The following is a 16,268-nucleotide window of genomic DNA, read 5'->3' as shown; positions in this document are numbered from 1 at the left end:
AAAGTCAAAGATTAAACTCAAACTGAATTCCCACCGAGTCTTACTCATGCTTCACTTGAAATGAAACAGCAGACGAGTCGAATGTTTAAGTTTCCAAAAAAAGAAGCAAGAAGTCTTTCCGTCTTACTAATTTCCTGTTCTACCTCTGACCTCTGTGGGAGCTTGTGGGGGAAAAAAAAAAAAAAATGACCCAAACTTGGATTGTTTGTCGGTCAAATGGGTTTGTGTTTGCTTTCATGACTTCTTAACAATGCAGGGAGCAGGAGGGAGGGAATTGAAAGACTAAATCCAGGTCAGACGTAGTCAGATTACCCTCCTGATCTGGCCGGGAAATTCCAACATCCAACATAGGAATGGGGAGACACTTGGCGTTCAATCAAGAGGGGAAAAAAAAAAAAAAGACAAGGAATGTATTGTTTTAAAAAAGTAAATTGTATTATATATGTTGCGTCTGGATACAATACAGAGACAAAAAAAAAAAAAAAAAAAGAAAAGTCATATGTACATTAGTGAAAATAAAAACAATTCACAATCATAAAAAAGGGAACGTGAAAAGTGTGCTTCATTTGAAAGCTTTAGTAAAAATAAGTGAGGCTGTTGCAGAAGTTCCTAATCTTTCTATCGTCGTAGATTTTAATACGAGGGAGATTTAAACTAACCCTGAGATGTGGAGGGACTGGAAAAATGGCATCCAAAGACAATTAAAGTCAACTGTTTTGGAGTACTTATGTGAGACCATTTACATCAAAGCGTCCCACAAAGATGCAGTCAGACTTAAACAAGAGTATACAGAGGGAAGTCCTCTAATAATTGAAAAGGTGAAGGAAAGAGGTGAATAAACCACAACAGCCACCACCTTTGCATTCATTATCACCATTAGCAAGGTTATAATTGTGAAGTGCATTCTGTTTTCTGAAGTCTTCCTCTGCAAAAAGACTGCATTCTGAGTGACATCAGTCTCCTTTTCTTTGGCAGAGCTGCTGTGGATGAAGCTGAAGTTTCAGCAATCCTATCTGGAAAAGCACAGCGCTTATTACACGGCTCAATTTCCAATTCTCTCACAGGTACGCACACAAACAAACAAACAAACACACACACGCGCACACACAGAATACAAAATGAGGCCGTGCCACAAAACAATCTCCCAGACAGGCTCAGTGATACAAAAACACATAGACAAAAAGGAATGACAGCTATTATCTGAGGTTGGAGAGGGATAGTAGTAGCTATTCATATGCTCCTTTATAAGGAAGAAACACAACATCATCTTTCCCTCCATTAAAAAGGACTTGCATTGCACAAAGATGGTTATCTCCATCACATTACATGAGGCTGCTGTGTGGTGAAATGGAGTCGCTGCTTGACAGAGGCAGGCTCCAGGCCATTATACCTGCCGCAGAGTGGGGAGCTATAATTGCAATAGGAGAGTACAATCAGGTACTGTGTTTGTCTCTGCTCTAATCTCTATACCCTGCCTGGCCCTTTTTATAGACACCGAGCTGCAGTGTTCGCCGAGCCTTTCATCTGACTGCTCATGGGGAGTCTTTTTAGTTCATATCTGTCAAAATTCAAACCAGAGTTTTAGTGCTTTTAGGATAAACCTGAGGCAATGCCGATAAATCTAGAACACAGCTGACCCTTGGCTCCAGCTTCTATTATGACAAGTGGTTTTGCCAGCTCTAGTACTTTATTTCTATCTAATAAAATGCCAGAGCAACCTTTAAACCTGGTGAAACATTGTGCAGCTCCCTTGCTTTGATTATGGCCTTTACAGACACAGACTTGAAATTTTTCTGAGCAGATGAGCGTACACTCAGTGTAGACATTTGAGTCAGCCCAGAGACAAACAACAATACATAGCACAATGAAATTCCTTCATGTTTGTGGTCCCACTATGACCCAAATACTTCATCTTTGTTGTGGTTGCTATAAACCAGACTATTAAATGGAAAACTGGGTTTATAGGTGCCTTCTAAACAGTAGCCTGGCTTCTCTCCAAAGTGGAGTTCAGTGCATGATGATGAAAGCTTTAAAATGCAGGCTAAGCAGGATTACTCGACTGCCATGCTTCACATGGTTTCACTGTAGCAGGAAAGTACAGTACAGCGCTTGTTAGGGATTGAGTGCAATACTACTTTTAGCAAAAAAAACCAAAACAAAACAAAACAAAAAAAAATCACTTCTTTATGTCCTTAAGTATTTGGAAAAGACAGAAATTTACTTTCTTACATCCCCTGGTGATCCTGGAAACATTTTCGTCCATTAAAAAGGTACCTAACAGAGACATAACTCAAGGCCTGTGCCTGGATTCAAGTCTTTTTGATTAAGCAAGAGAGCACGCATAGTGCCCTTGGAATGAAGAAAAAAATGTTTTTTTCCCCAAGGCACAGTTGTCAAGGCTCTGACCCCTGAATATACTGATAAGAGCATGAAGTTTTACATTCATATATAAAAAAAAAAAAAAAAAAAGCATGGGTTTTGTTTATGTGAAATAAGAGAAGGTCAGGCTGGAGAGAAACAGACTTTGGACTAACTAGCCAAGAGACTTTCAATGTTAGAGTAATATCTGAAAGGCACACGCAAACAAACAACAAATGAAAAATTAAAATGTTCATAATTGTCACCTTAAAAAAAAGAAATCCTACAAGATGGTACATGAAGGGTGACTAGAGGTAAAGGTGCCTGATGATGAGGCAAACGGAGGTCAGAGGTTCCCGTCATCGAGCATCTTGTTGACACCGTTACAGATCCTTTGCAGGTGGGAGCGATAAACCTCCAAGGGCCCGTAGAGAGCGGCCAGGAAGTCACAGTCGGCGAAATGATTGAAGACGTGGTTGACTCTAGAGTGGCTCTTGGCTGTCAGGTGGCGTTTGATGGCCTGGTGCAGCAGCTCACGACACTCATTCAAAATGGCGCTCATGACGCGTCGGTCAAAGGTGAACTCGATCTGGTGGAAACTGACCGCCGTCATGGCCAGAGTGTGGACTTTCTTCCTGTGAGACAACAAGAGAGAGGGGAGAGGCTGTCAGTTTCTAATTCTGACTGGAGCAGCAGAAGTATGTAAAAATAGAAACTGCTGTGTTATGATTTTCTTTAGAAAAGTTTTACAACCCCCATATATCAGTTATAATATTGTCCATCGCAGCAATACATCTCCATGCTAACAAAATCGTGATTCTCCATACCGTGGACTTATATCAGTTTTACATGCCTCCAAGCTGAGTATTATTATTTTAGTGGAAAATATATAAATATATAAACTGATGAAAAGTCAGTTTCCTTAATATGCTTCCATCAGAACGCAAAAATGTTAGTGAACTGCAGCCATCCGCAATTGAAGCTCTCAAACAGGACTACATTTTTTTTGTTTCTCAAGGATTGTCACCTTCCGACACACAATTTAACATTATTTAATTACATGGTAGGAGCTCTTTATTTAGGCTCCTTTAAAGAAAATATTTTGAATCTGCCTCCTTTTCGAGAGTTTGATAAAAAGATCCTTCACGTCTCTGTGTTAAGTATGGAGTTGGAGGCAGGAGGCCTAGCTTATCATACAGACTGAAAGCAGGGGAAACAGCTAATCCTAGCAACACCTCTAAAGCTCAAGCCTAACTCCTCTAAAGCATGTAATATCTTTCTAGTTTAATTTGCACACAAATAGAAAGGTAACGAGACTACACGCTAGAGGCTAATGTCAATGCTAACATAGACACAATAAGAATGTTAACATGCTAATGTTGAACAGGTAATGTCTACCATGTTAACCATCTCATTTTAAGTGTGTTAGTGTTCTAACATCTGTAAATTACCAACTGGCCAGCGCTGCCATCCCTAGAGACACGCTACTAGGACAGTTAAAAATAAATAAATAAATAAATAAAATAAATAAATATAAAACAAATAAATAAATAAAAATTAATGTACATTAACTATTTCTTGACTAACAGCTGGACGCAGAGACCTCCTGAAGTCTTGTTGTAAATGTTACTGGATTTTACAGGTATTGGAAGGTGGATTTTGGAATGCTAAACTATGCTAAGCTATGCTAATTACCTCTCAGCCCTAAGTGGATAAATCCTCTAATGTAACTCTTGAGAAGAGGGCAAAAAAGCACACTATCCAAAATGTCAGACTATTCCTTCAACGACTCTTGCTGCCTACCTGAAGTTCTCCACCAGGATCAGCTCCTCGTTGCTGAACTGGTTGTTTCTATAGAGCACTCCCAGCTTCACCACCATCTTGATCAAGTTCTTGATGATCTTCTGGGACTCTTTTCGGTTGCGGGTGTACTCCTTGGTGACGCGGTACAGCTCATCCAGCACTTCGCTGCTTGTGTCATCGATGAAGAGGTTGGCCACACTCTTGGTGGCCATCTTGCTCATCAACTTCTTCTGCGCCTGCAGTGCTAAGCTCTTGGTGCTGAAGGAGTCCATGGTCAAATCTGGGACAAAATGAGATAGAGAAAGAGAAAGAACAGAGGAAGAAAGTGTAATTAAATGGTTATACATGACAGCGGACATATTTTCTTTCTGCAGAAACCTTTCGAAATGATGTGTGAAAACATTTATTTGTTGGTGTTCTACATTTCATTTTATAAAACTAGAAATGAAAGGAGAGGAACCTTTTCCCTAGATATCCGCTTAAACTTTCTCATCTTGAAAGCTAAAAGGGCCAAACATATTACACTGACAGCCTGCAATGTGTGAGGTTATTGCAAATTACATCTACACTAATACTGTTTAAACTGCAGGGGCAAGAACTGTCACCTTTATCAGATAATGAGCCGTGGCAGCTGTCAAATTAGTCCCAGCAACCCTCTGGCTCGGAGCCTACAAGGTAGTTAGCGAAGAATGTGTCATTACGCATGTAGGAGTAAAGTCAGTTACAGCACGACCATGCAAAGCAGACAATGTAATTTGGACATCTCATCTCCTGAATGCATTCAGAGAACAAGGTGTGCGTGTGTGTGAAAGTAAGCATTAGACATACAGTGCCAACTCATTCACTCCGCGCGTATGGCTTGATTTATGCATGATGCTGTTTTTGACTGTGTGTTTGTGTTTCTGTGTTGATATTTGTGTGGCAAAGTGGGTTGAATCAGTGAAAAGCTGATTCCATGATGGAGGATCATACATAGTGGGAGTCAGGTCCGCAGTACACCAAATCATTTCAGCACCCGCATCTCAATGTGTTCTGCAGGTCACTTCTTCAGGTTTGTACTTTCTGTTTTTGAAAAATAAAAACGAATCTATTTTCCTGCGCAGTCCCTCTATAACCTTAACAGATCTCCCAGGATAACCTGGGAGCAGAGAAGAGTAAACGGGCAACAAAAAGCAATGAAATTTGCTACAGATATTCAAGGTCTCTACAGGATAAATTCTAATGACCATGCTGACTCTCTGACTTTTCTTCTACTTCCACCATCAAGTCAAAGTTTTCACTTATCCAGTGATACATCTCAACATTTACTGGATGGATTGGCACAAAACTTGTTACAGATATTCATGGTGCTCATACGATGTGTCCTATCGCCTTTAGTGATCCCCTAACCATTCCTCTAGCGCCACCATGAGGTTGAAATGTTTGATTTTTATTGAAATATCTCTAAAACTATTGGATGGATTGCTGTGGAATTTGTTACAGACATTCAAGATCCCCAGAGGATGAAAAGTCTTTGCCATCATCAGGTGAAATTTTTAATTTGTCCAGCAGTTGGTTTATGACCAAATTCCTGCAAAACCCATGACATTCCCATCAGCCTCAGGTGTGCTTTGTGTTTACTGCTAATTTAAGTGCTTCAAAACTAATCTAACACCATGAGCATGGTAAACATTAGTTATACCTGCTGACATTATCATTATGAGCATGTCAGCATGCTGATGAAAGCATTTACCTCAAGTATAACCTCACAGAGCTGCTAACATGGCTGCAGAGTATTCATCTTGTTGTTTGATACAACATTTAATATTTGAGTTCTGTTTCATGAAAAAAGGGTTTGTCAAGAAAAACATGTTGGTATTTTTCAAAGTAAGCTATTAGGTATGAATATTCTTTTGGTGTTGGTACCCAAACTCATAGGCACCAGTATGAAAAATGATACCTGGCCTTAATGTGATGATTCCGAGGAGTCAAGGAAATACACATGCAAATACGTAAAGACACTTCTTCACCTCAGGAGAAAAAATACACATAAAAACAGGCTCAACAGTCAGACCTTATTTCCTCGATACATCTCCCTGTCACTGACATACTTACTGTAGCCTAACCTGCAAACAATGCAACAATGAAAAATAATTATATCTAATCAAAGTGTCCCGTTCACGTTATAATAAGGGATTAATCTTAATGCGATATCCCTCCACATAAAAGTAATCCTAAAGTTTAGCTGAATATCTGTATGATTGGCAAATTGACTATCCATGTGCTGGAGAATAGTGAAAAATCCAAAGCAGGCAAGATGCTATTAATGCAGCAGACAAAAGGAGTGGTGACATAACTATGCTGGGTGACTTGTGATTTTCACAGTTGTTGGTACTAGAAGGCAGTGCGTCTGCAGCTACAGTGTGTGACTTTCTCCCTCACTGCAATGCCTCTTTGAGAATATCAATAAGACTCCTTAGAGAGAGTGTCAGCAGGATGCTTCCCAGGGAGAAGACACATGAGGATAGGGAGAGCAAAGACGGGGGCAGAGAGATGGAGAGGAAAAAAAGGGACGGAGGTGTGTTGGATATCAGTCCTTAGACACTGAGGAAATGTGAGGTCATTTATATCTCATCTCATGTTGAACGTAGTTTTACGCCCTTTCTTGTTGCAGGTGCTGGACATTTATTCGGGCCTCTCGTTGTGCTGATCAGGGATCACTGGCAGCCCCTATCAACTGCTTCACCGTGATTGTAACTCCAAACTTGCCAAGCTGCACTTGTTGCAGAAAATCCTGCTCTGATGCAATGTGTGTGAAATCGATAACAAGGAGAAAGACACTAATAACCTGACTGAAAAAATAATAATAAACAGAACTTGAGAGCTTTATTTCTATGTGAGGGGCAACTGAAAACAATAAATTAGTCCTGTTGTCACCCTCACAACGGTCCTCAAGGGGATAATCGCTTACAGCAACACGTAGAGTAAGTCTGCATCTACCTCCATCTCTTCTTCTCCACGCCTCTGCTGATGGATATAAAAGAGTTTAGAAAAGTGCGAATGAATAATGGGAACATTAAGAAGAGCAACCTTTTTCTCAGATTGGAGGGTGATTTCATAGTGCTCATCAAATCCCACTCTCGCCAGAGACCAGAGCCATCATAGCCGTCAACTCTGGATGAACAACACCACCACCACCACCAACAAAAAGAGGAAGGAAAACAAATGAGAAAGAGAAGAGTGATTGTCATACTCATACCCATGCAAACACTTTAAGCGTGGTTACACTTTTGATTGTTTAATATTTCACTTAGAGTTGAAGAGTGACATAACAGACCCCTGGCACTCTTATCTTCAGGAGGGAGATCCTCACAGTGGCTCTTGCTTCCCCCCTCCATCTGCCCAAGGCAAGAAAACCGAAGGCTTCATGAAAAAAGGTTCTCAAGGGACAAGTTCTCAGAGTGATGAAAACGTTTTTGATCAATGGTTCTTTTTATTGGTGACTTTGCAGCATGAGAGCTGTTAGTGCCAAATCTAAATGGCCTGTGAAGTCCGGTGCCCAGGGACAGCCTGGCTAACCCTGACACAGCGTCTCCAAAGTATATATAGAGACAAAATTCTTAACAGATTTAAGGCAGAACAAGACTTGACAGCACAGAACGCTACTGAGCTTTGTCGGAAAATACACAAGCCACAGTCATCACAGCATGCAGAAATCACACAGACAGACATCTGCATACTCGCTCACATGTACACATAACTGATAGGCCTGGCTTGCCAAGCAGCTGATACTGAAATGAAAAACAAAGACAGACTGCAGCAGCCAACGGCTCCTCAGCATAATTACGGCAGTTACACGAGCTATAAACTCATCAACTCGCTCAAAACAAGCCAGCATGCGTGCACTCACTAAGACAAGTATGCAAAGGCTCAGCAAGCATGACTCATGAAAATAAAAGTGGACCGTACACAGTGTTTGATAGATGTCTGGTGACAGTGAGGGAGCGTGGGTAATGTGCCCGGGGACTCTCTGTCACCCTCCTGCAGGTGTAGACAGCGCTCTCAAGCCTATGTGACAGCCTGGCTGAGGTAAAAAAAAAAAAAGAGGCTGTGATGTCGAGGAAATAACCTGCATGTACCCTCAAGTCCTTTGATGATTATTGAAGCAGGGGTCAGATTCATTTGCTTTGCCTCTTTGGGCTTCAGGGCAGGTAAGGCTGATGTCAGTTTTGGGGATGCCTCAGCCAAATGCCCAATTGTTTCCAATCTATGGATCGGGACCCAAGAGGGGTCACAAGGATGATTAAAGGCTGAGATAGAGTTTGTGTCTCTAAAAATCCTTTAAACAAATAGCTTGACATCTTGGGAAATACGCGTAATTGCTTTCTTCCCAAATGTTAGACGAAAAGATTGATAACATTCTTAAATCTGTCTGTTAAATATAAGCCTAAAGCCAGCAGCTGGTTAGCTTGGCACACAGACTGGAAAAAAAAGGGAAACAGCAAGTCTGGCTCTGTCCAACGGTAACAAAATCCAACTACCAGCACCTCTGAAGCTCACTAATTGAAACACTATATCTCGTTTGGTTAACCTGCCTTTTTTGTTTGTTTGTTTTGCAGGAGGTTATGTGCAGGACTATTTCTTGGCCAGGAGTGGCGACCTTAGAGAAACTGTCCAGCACAAAAGCTAAGCTAACCAGTTGCTGACTGTAACTGGACAAATATGATGAGTGGTATCAATCTTCTCATCTAACGCAAGAAGGGGAATTGGCATATTTCCCAAAATGTCGAACTATTGCTTTAAACAAAACAATCTGACGAGGAGAAAAAAAAAAAAAAAAAAAAACAATCTTTGGCTGGACTGCTCACTACTCATGTCCATACTAAAACTATAAACTGCACTTAGGGTTAAACACTTTCTTTTTAAGTTGTCATACACACAAAAAAAGTTGACAACCACTAGTTCACCCTTTAAAATGTCAGAAGATGTAGTGAAAATAGTGTCACAATTTCAAAGAGCCCAAGAGGACAACTTCAAATTGCTTGTTTTGTCCAAACATCAGTCCAGAGCCCAAAGATATGCAAATTACAATTTCACTGTATAAAACAATATAAAACAGAAGAGCCACAATTAATGTTTGGCATTTTTTGTAGATTAATACCTTTAAAGAAATTGATTACTAATTGATTTTGATCTACTTATCAGTTGTTTCAGTACCATTTGATATTTTCTGTGACACCTGAAACTAGTGACCTTCCTGAGGTATTTGTCGCCTGCAATGGCTCACCAGTTCATGAAGCCAATAAGGAGATACTGGAGTCAGGATAGACATTCCACACATTCTACTTGATATGAACATGTATTTGCCTTTTGGCTGCTCACATTTAGGGTAAATCCAACATGATGTGAGTGTGGCATTGGTTTTCTAAGAGGGTCACTGAGCAGAATCCAGGATGTAGCCTCTGCATCGACTGCACTCTTCACTCAAACTAAAGCTGAGGCGTGACAGGTGAGAAAGGGACAGAAATTGGATACACCTGTAGCTTCCGCCCACTCTAAACCATGCCATCATGAGGAAGAAGAGGCCACAGCATCCAAAATATCACCACTTAAAACCTGCTGCCAATCTAAATGGCTTGGTTGGTACTGATAACAGCCAACACAAAGAGAAAACCAGCAAAGAATGTGTTTCTACAGTGCTTGTACAAAAGTTACTAAAAATGCTTTGGCAGAGACAGCAAAACTTTCCATGACACTTTGTCCTACAAGTGATTGGTTGATGGCAGCAGAAAATGTCACGACTTTAATGCTCTTCAGGGATCACTAGTCACATGGATTGGGGCACTGTGACCCTGAAGGAGATGACTCCATCAGCAGAGAAAAACTTCACTGCTATAAGGACAAAACATATTAATGAAAACAGCTCTGTATTCTGCTGTGTACTCAAAATTTCATGTAGATATTTCGAGGCTTAATTAATATTTTCTTCTTTATATCTTAATTTTAGTCTTTCCCATTTTCAAAAGCATAAACCTTGATTACCCAGATGTCCGAGACACATACCATTTAATTGAGACCTCCCCTGTTTAAGTCCAGTCAGGGACCTTTACCATATGTCTTTCCCCCTCTATCCCTCCCAATCTCCTCTCTCCTGCTGTTTCCTGCTGCTGTCTAATAGATACAAAACACCATAAACAGAGTATTTTAAAAGCTCAAAACAGGTCAAAAAGTAAAAACAGATTTCCCAAGGCTACAGGTGACATATCTAATCTGCTTGTTTTGTCCAACTATCTGTCCAAAACCCAAAGATACTCGGTTTAGTGTCATAGAAGACTACGAAAACCAGCAAATGTTCACATTTGTGAAGCTGCAAACTGTGGATTTTTGGCACTTTTTCTTCATTAAAAAAAAAAAAAAAAACTTACAAAATTATCAAAATTGCTGCAGATTGGTTTTCTATCCACCAACTAATCATTAATCACCCAATCATTTTAGCTATAAAATACCTAAATGCACATTTTGAACAGTCCTAAAAGAGACCAGTATGGACACAATAAGAGCAACATCTGCAGCCTTTAATGCAATCCTGTAAAAAAGCTGTACAATAAAAACTACCATTGCGAAACTTATAATGTTCAGTTTTGTGAGACACTGTCATACAGGTGGCAATTCATGCACCTTCTCGGTTAATCCTGTGGCCCTCAAAATGTCAGAGAATAGTCATAACAATTTCCCAGAGCCCACCATGATGTTGACAGATTGCTTATTTTGTCTTAACCCAAAAGATATTCAGTTTACTGTCATGTAAAACAACAGAAAGAAACAAATCAACTCATCTGAGAAGCTAGAAAAGAAAGAACTTGGAAATATTTGGCATTTTTGGTATTTCAAAATACTTAAGTTGCCAATTCTTTTTGTCGATAAACTAACGCTTCATCTCTGAGTAAAGTTCATGGTAATTTTGGAGTTCAGAATTAGTGGCGCTGTTGTATTGGACTGAATTATAATCAAACACTTGTGGGAGTGGCAATATAATTTACACACTTTCCAACATAATACAGTGGAGCCACAACATATAGAGTTGAATCCACACCCCTCTAACAAAAACTTAACGCAACAAGTGTCACAAAAGTAGTATATATTGCAAGGCTGTTAAACTGGATTGGATGATAATGCTCTGTGTACACACTCTGGACATACTGTATTTGCTTTGCTGCCTTCTGGTAGAACTCCCACAAGTGAAAAGTACATAAAAAACAGCCAACGTGTGAAAACGGAGTCTACGATACCACTGTGCTCCCATTTCCAATGACAATTAAAATAAAAACCTCACATCACTGCAAAGTTGCCAGAAAAAAAAAAATGACGAAAAAAAATTCTGGATTGTTGTGAGAAAGTTAAAAAAAAAAAAAAAAAAAAATCAAACAGAAAACAAAATCTTCTTGATCATGACCAAAAACTTTATGGATGTCATTATAATGAGTTCATATCAGAAAATCTTGAATGAGAAAACCTCTTTCTCCACAGATTCTCCCCAGATGGATGATATAATCCCTCTCTGCTTTGAAAAACAATAGACAGTCCTGGTTGTTATGTAAGGTACATCCGTGCTTTGTGTTCAGAGAGGACAAGTAACCACTCAAATGAGCTGTACTACTGGAACCACTCCACTTTTAGGGAATCAACAGCAGGATTTCAGGACAACTGACTGCTTCAATTTTATCTTTCATCAAGTTTTGTAGTGTTTGTCTCACTCTCCTCTTGAGATGTTGCATAACAGAGGAGGTGCTGACTGCTAATAACAAAGCGAGTGCTGGGAACGTTTTGTGCGTTAACAATTCTATATGGCAGGCGTATGAGCCCGGATAATGGTCTCTTTGTACACACACGCTCATCTAGTCCAGTAAGTCTGACACGAGAGCCACGATTGGGTCCAGAACCGAAGCAACACACACATGGGCACATGCTACATGCATGCTTTGGATGCAGTAGATTTTTGTGTGATGGTTATGTGCTGTTGCGTTCTCATCTTCCCACACAGTCATCATCTGTGAAGACATGTGCAGATCTGCTGAGGAAGGAGGCAATCGGTGCCTTTCGCTCAGACACCATGCCCCATCCTACCCTTTTTTAACAGTTTTCTCAGATCTGCCAGAGCCTCCTTAACAATTAATAATTAACACATCGGCATATAATGGATCAGGGATAAATAATTCAGCCTGCCGATTTGCACTAAAATAGACCCGAGGCTAAGAGGAGTCTGCTGCAGTGCAACAGGTTGGGGCAGAGATGTGGGACAGGGATTAAGGGTGGACTATCAGCACATATAGTAAGAGACATTGGCTGCGAGCTGATAATGTTAATTTAGGAACATCAATCAGTGTTACGCATGTATAATAAGGCTGGGAATACAGTAACTGCTGCGCTGCCCGGGGGCTAACACAACACTCACTGACAACATTTGTTCAAGCATTAAAATTCTTAAGTGGGTAGTTATTTTATGGTTACAGCTGAGCTGATCTTGAATAACACATCTGTGAGGGATCGAATAATAAAGAACAAAGAACAAAAAGGCCAGTCCACTCTCACATGATTTCAACCTGACTGCCATGTACAAATAAAGGAGCTAACTGGTGCTTGAGCTATGACTGATGTCTGGGCCTATGCTACTTTAATTAGGGCCACCATAAGAACAGGGCACATTATGACTAATATTCCTCACCTCAAGGCCAGAGAGCATAATTTGTTAACTCAGTATGCTAATCGAGTGGCAAATACCAGTGTGCTTGGCTGCAAGAACAGCAGGAGCGGAGATCAGTGAAAACAGAGGGGGACCGATATGAGGGGACATGACTGTGACTAATAGATGATTCAAGTGGGATCTCAAATGAATTGGCGGATAACACCTCCCCTCACTCTCTCTATTTCAAACAATGCCATGATATTTGCAGGTCATGCGGCTCTGCTCTTTCAGACAAGGCCACATGCGCCGGGTGTTTCAGGTTTCCAGGGAAACTGGAGGCCACCTGTGTGCACGGCTGAACTTTGCAGCCTAGTAAAAGCAGGTCAAACACCTCTCTTGTCTTGTCAATGAGTTACCATGGATTCTCCTCAGCAGGAAGAATGGTGTCTCTAGCATTACCGCTGCAATTTCAAGCTCTGCCCTTAATAACACTGCATGTGGAATATCTGGCAACGTGACTGTATTGTCCTATTCTAAAAGGCACTCAGAGGAGGGGATCTGCACAGATACAGTTACGCTGAAATATACATAGATGAGGCACACCAGCCACTGCTTAATCCTGCTGGGCAGCTATTGTGTATTATTATTTATTGTCTTTCAGAATCATATTGTGCTAAAACAATGATGAAGTCGTTGTGGAGCACAAAGCTATGATTAATGAAGAAAAACAAATACTCATTAAAACCAGTCATGGATGAAATCTAAAACAAATGGACTTTAATTGTACTTCTATTCTACTGTATTGTACTTTCACTACACTCCCATGCTGCCCAAGGCAATGGACGCTAATTTGATTATTTTAGGGTTGTAAATGACAATTATTATGTTTGTAATCCATCACCATATTGATTAAACGATTCATCTTTTATACAACTAAATGTCGGAAAATGGTGAAAAATGCCCATCACAAACTCAAGCTGGCGCCTTTAGTTTGTTTATTTTGTCCGACCAACAGTCCAACAATATTCAATTTACAATGAAGACACTCTTTCTTTTTAAAAAGGTCACATTCCAAAAAGGTTGGGAACCACTGGTTTAGCCCATAAAATGTCAGAAAAAAATAATGCGAGAACTGCCCATCACAGTTTCCAAGGAGACACCTTCAGATAGTCAGTTATCCAACCAGCAGTTCAATACCAAAAGATAAGCAATTTAAAGGGATATAAAATAATAGAAAATGCAGCAAACACCCACAACTGTGAGGCTGCAACTATGTTTTTTTTTTCATAATAATCAATTATCAAATTAGTTGGCGATTAATTTTCTGTCAGTAGACTAACTGTTTCAGATCTAGATTATTCTAGATTATTATTATAGTATCTTAACATATTATACTGGTTGATATGATTATATATACAGTAGATGCTGAAATGAAGTCCCACAGCTATTCTGTGATATTCATTTGGCCTTGCCTCAGCTCACTGGTTCTCAGCTGATGCGAACAACAACAAAGACACAAAGGAAGCCCTGGCAACTAAAACAGAATAGGCTGAAAAACGCCAAATTATTTTAACATTAACACAGCTAATGCAAGGAGAGCGGCAACTCCAAGTCCTAATCCAAGGCCGTAATTCATTTGACATGTTTGTTCAGGCTATGCATGATAATGTGTGTTACTACCTGCCAGAGCCCTGGCTGCACAGTGAAGCTATTCATCCACACTCAAGCCTTGTTCTAGAGAGGGGCTTTACAATGTAAACACATCAATGTGTTACAAAACATATCAGTGTTTGCAAAACATATGTCTTCACCCTTCTCAGCCTTGGTTTGTGGATTGCCCTGGAACAACAAGGAGGCTTACTAGGTGTTTAGACAAGCAGGGATAAATCCATTTTCTTTATCTGTCTTTTTTTTTCTCTTTCTTGTTCTTTAACATTTTCCCCAATTTCTTGTGACATGGTAAATAGTGGAGGCATCGTACAGGTTGTTTAGAAAGGTTCTTCCGAAATATTGTCTTTACTGACCCCATAATATGCACATTCTCACGACGGTCTACAAGTTGCTTTACCTCTAATCCAATTTCCGTAAAACTTGGATGATATACATGTGTAATGGCAAAAAACAAACAAACAAACAAAAAAAACTAAACAAAGCATGTACAGATTTCTCATTGTAGTTCCTCATGACATACACCAAACATGGCCCAAGGCCCTTAAAATGAAATTTTGAGGATACTGGTGCAAGTGGGTGTGCCACCTGACAAGATCCCTTTTAACAAGCATTGGTTTCACATAACATTATACATGCTTAGCCTGTCTGCAATGTTTTTCACTACTTGTCAATAAATAATAAACACATCTGTTATCATCCACATGATTTGAAGACCTAAAACTTTTTGCTGAGCAGCAATTCGTCCCTAACTAAATTATCAGCCAGTGAATTCTAATGCTGACAATGAATGCCACATTATGTCAGTATCTCATAAATCAGATTTACTGTTTAAAATAATCAGCCATTGTAGCCTACAATGGCCCCTGTTCACCGTACATGTTTGTTGCGGCTAGCTTTATCATCTAATGCTGTTTTTTGAATCACGTCCTAACTGATATGCTCGGAAAGACTGACCGTTACTTCCGCTAACTTCGTATTAGAAAGTACCGCCTGTGAAAGAAACACAACTGACCTAGCAAACAAAACTGAGTCTTATGAACTTCACCTTTGTCCGCCGAGCACGACAAAGTGCTGCTCTAAATTGACATAGGTTAAGTTTTAGCGGTTAAATGACTTTGGGGGTGATTGGACCGCAGGCCTCTGATAAAAGATGTGAGCCGTTAATTGTCAGTGGATTACATGTTTCATTAAAAAAAAAAGAAAAAAGAAAAAAAAAGATCAGCAGTGACATGGTGGACTCACCGTCCTCTCAGCTCAATGGGAGACAGGAGTGGTCAACCAACAAGATGACAAGTTAATCGGAACAAAATCTCTCAAGTCTCCATGCTGGCAGCGCAGGGAAGAGTCGCCTCACAGCATGTTTTGTTTTGTGTCTTTGCTTGTTTTGTTGGACGTCCTCGATAAAACGGGGGGGAAAAAAAACGTCCTCCTCTCGTAGCTTCCTTTTTGTTCTGCAACCGTGTATCAGGCAAGGATGTGTAAATTTTTGAAAGAGTGTTTTTCTTCTCTCGGCTGCTGTGAGATCGGTTACGAGAGTTTGTTGTAACCCGATTCCTCCTCCTTGTAAAAAAAAAAAAAAAAAAGTTTCAAACTTGAGGGGGACCTGGGAATCAACAGATTGATGGTGGTTTGGGCCAATGGAGGAGCAACAAGGGGAAAGGCACCAGCCCAATCAAGGCAGAAGAAAGCACCATTTTACAACCAGCACATTCCCTGCCCCCATTAGGTTTCCAGTAATTATCCCTGTCCAGTTCTCAGTCCCAAGGTTGAAAAT

General features: G+C 40.2%; 1 protein-coding gene across 3 annotated transcripts; it reads right to left on the bottom strand.

Annotated features, from left to right (window-relative positions):
• Nucleotides 1-507: 507 nt before the first annotated feature.
• Nucleotides 508-16,123, bottom strand: tnfaip8l1 (tumor necrosis factor, alpha-induced protein 8-like 1). 3 transcript variants are annotated; one of them, XR_005707533.1, is made up of 4 exons: nt 15,737-16,123; nt 4,162-4,441; nt 2,625-2,993; nt 508-1,013 (listed from the first exon to the last, which is right to left on the bottom strand). XR_005707533.1 is itself a non-coding variant. In XM_040127738.1 (3 exons), exons 2-3 carry the CDS (start codon nt 4,431-4,433, stop codon nt 2,705-2,707), a joined length of 561 nt encoding a protein of 186 aa, XP_039983672.1. In that variant the 5' UTR covers nt 4,434-4,441; nt 15,737-16,123; the 3' UTR covers nt 2,475-2,704. The 3 variants fall into 3 exon arrangements, 2 of the variants coding, with proteins under 2 accessions (XP_039983672.1, XP_039983673.1); XM_040127738.1 differs by lacking the exon at nt 508-1,013 and having other exon boundaries at nt 2,475-2,993; XM_040127739.1 differs by lacking the exons at nt 508-1,013; nt 15,737-16,123 and adding an exon at nt 4,767-4,868 and having other exon boundaries at nt 2,475-2,993.
• Nucleotides 16,124-16,268: the final 145 nt, after the last annotated feature.

The sequence above is a fragment of the Xiphias gladius genome, chromosome 6 (assembly GCF_016859285.1).
Source record: "Xiphias gladius isolate SHS-SW01 ecotype Sanya breed wild chromosome 6, ASM1685928v1, whole genome shotgun sequence".
NCBI lineage: Eukaryota > Metazoa > Chordata > Actinopteri > Istiophoriformes > Xiphiidae > Xiphias > Xiphias gladius.
This window is presented reverse-complemented; position numbering and strand designations above follow the sequence as displayed.

Excerpts from the sequence above, each read along its gene's own strand:
- tnfaip8l1 (XM_040127738.1), bottom strand. The coding sequence starts at position 4,433 with ATGGACTCCTTCAGCACCAAGAGCTTAGCACTGCAGGCGCAGAAGAAG. Across the intron at positions 2,994-4,161 it reads ATCCTGGTGGAGAACTTCAG|GAAGAAAGTCCACACTCTGG; the intron begins GTAGGCAGCAAG and ends GTTGTCTCACAG.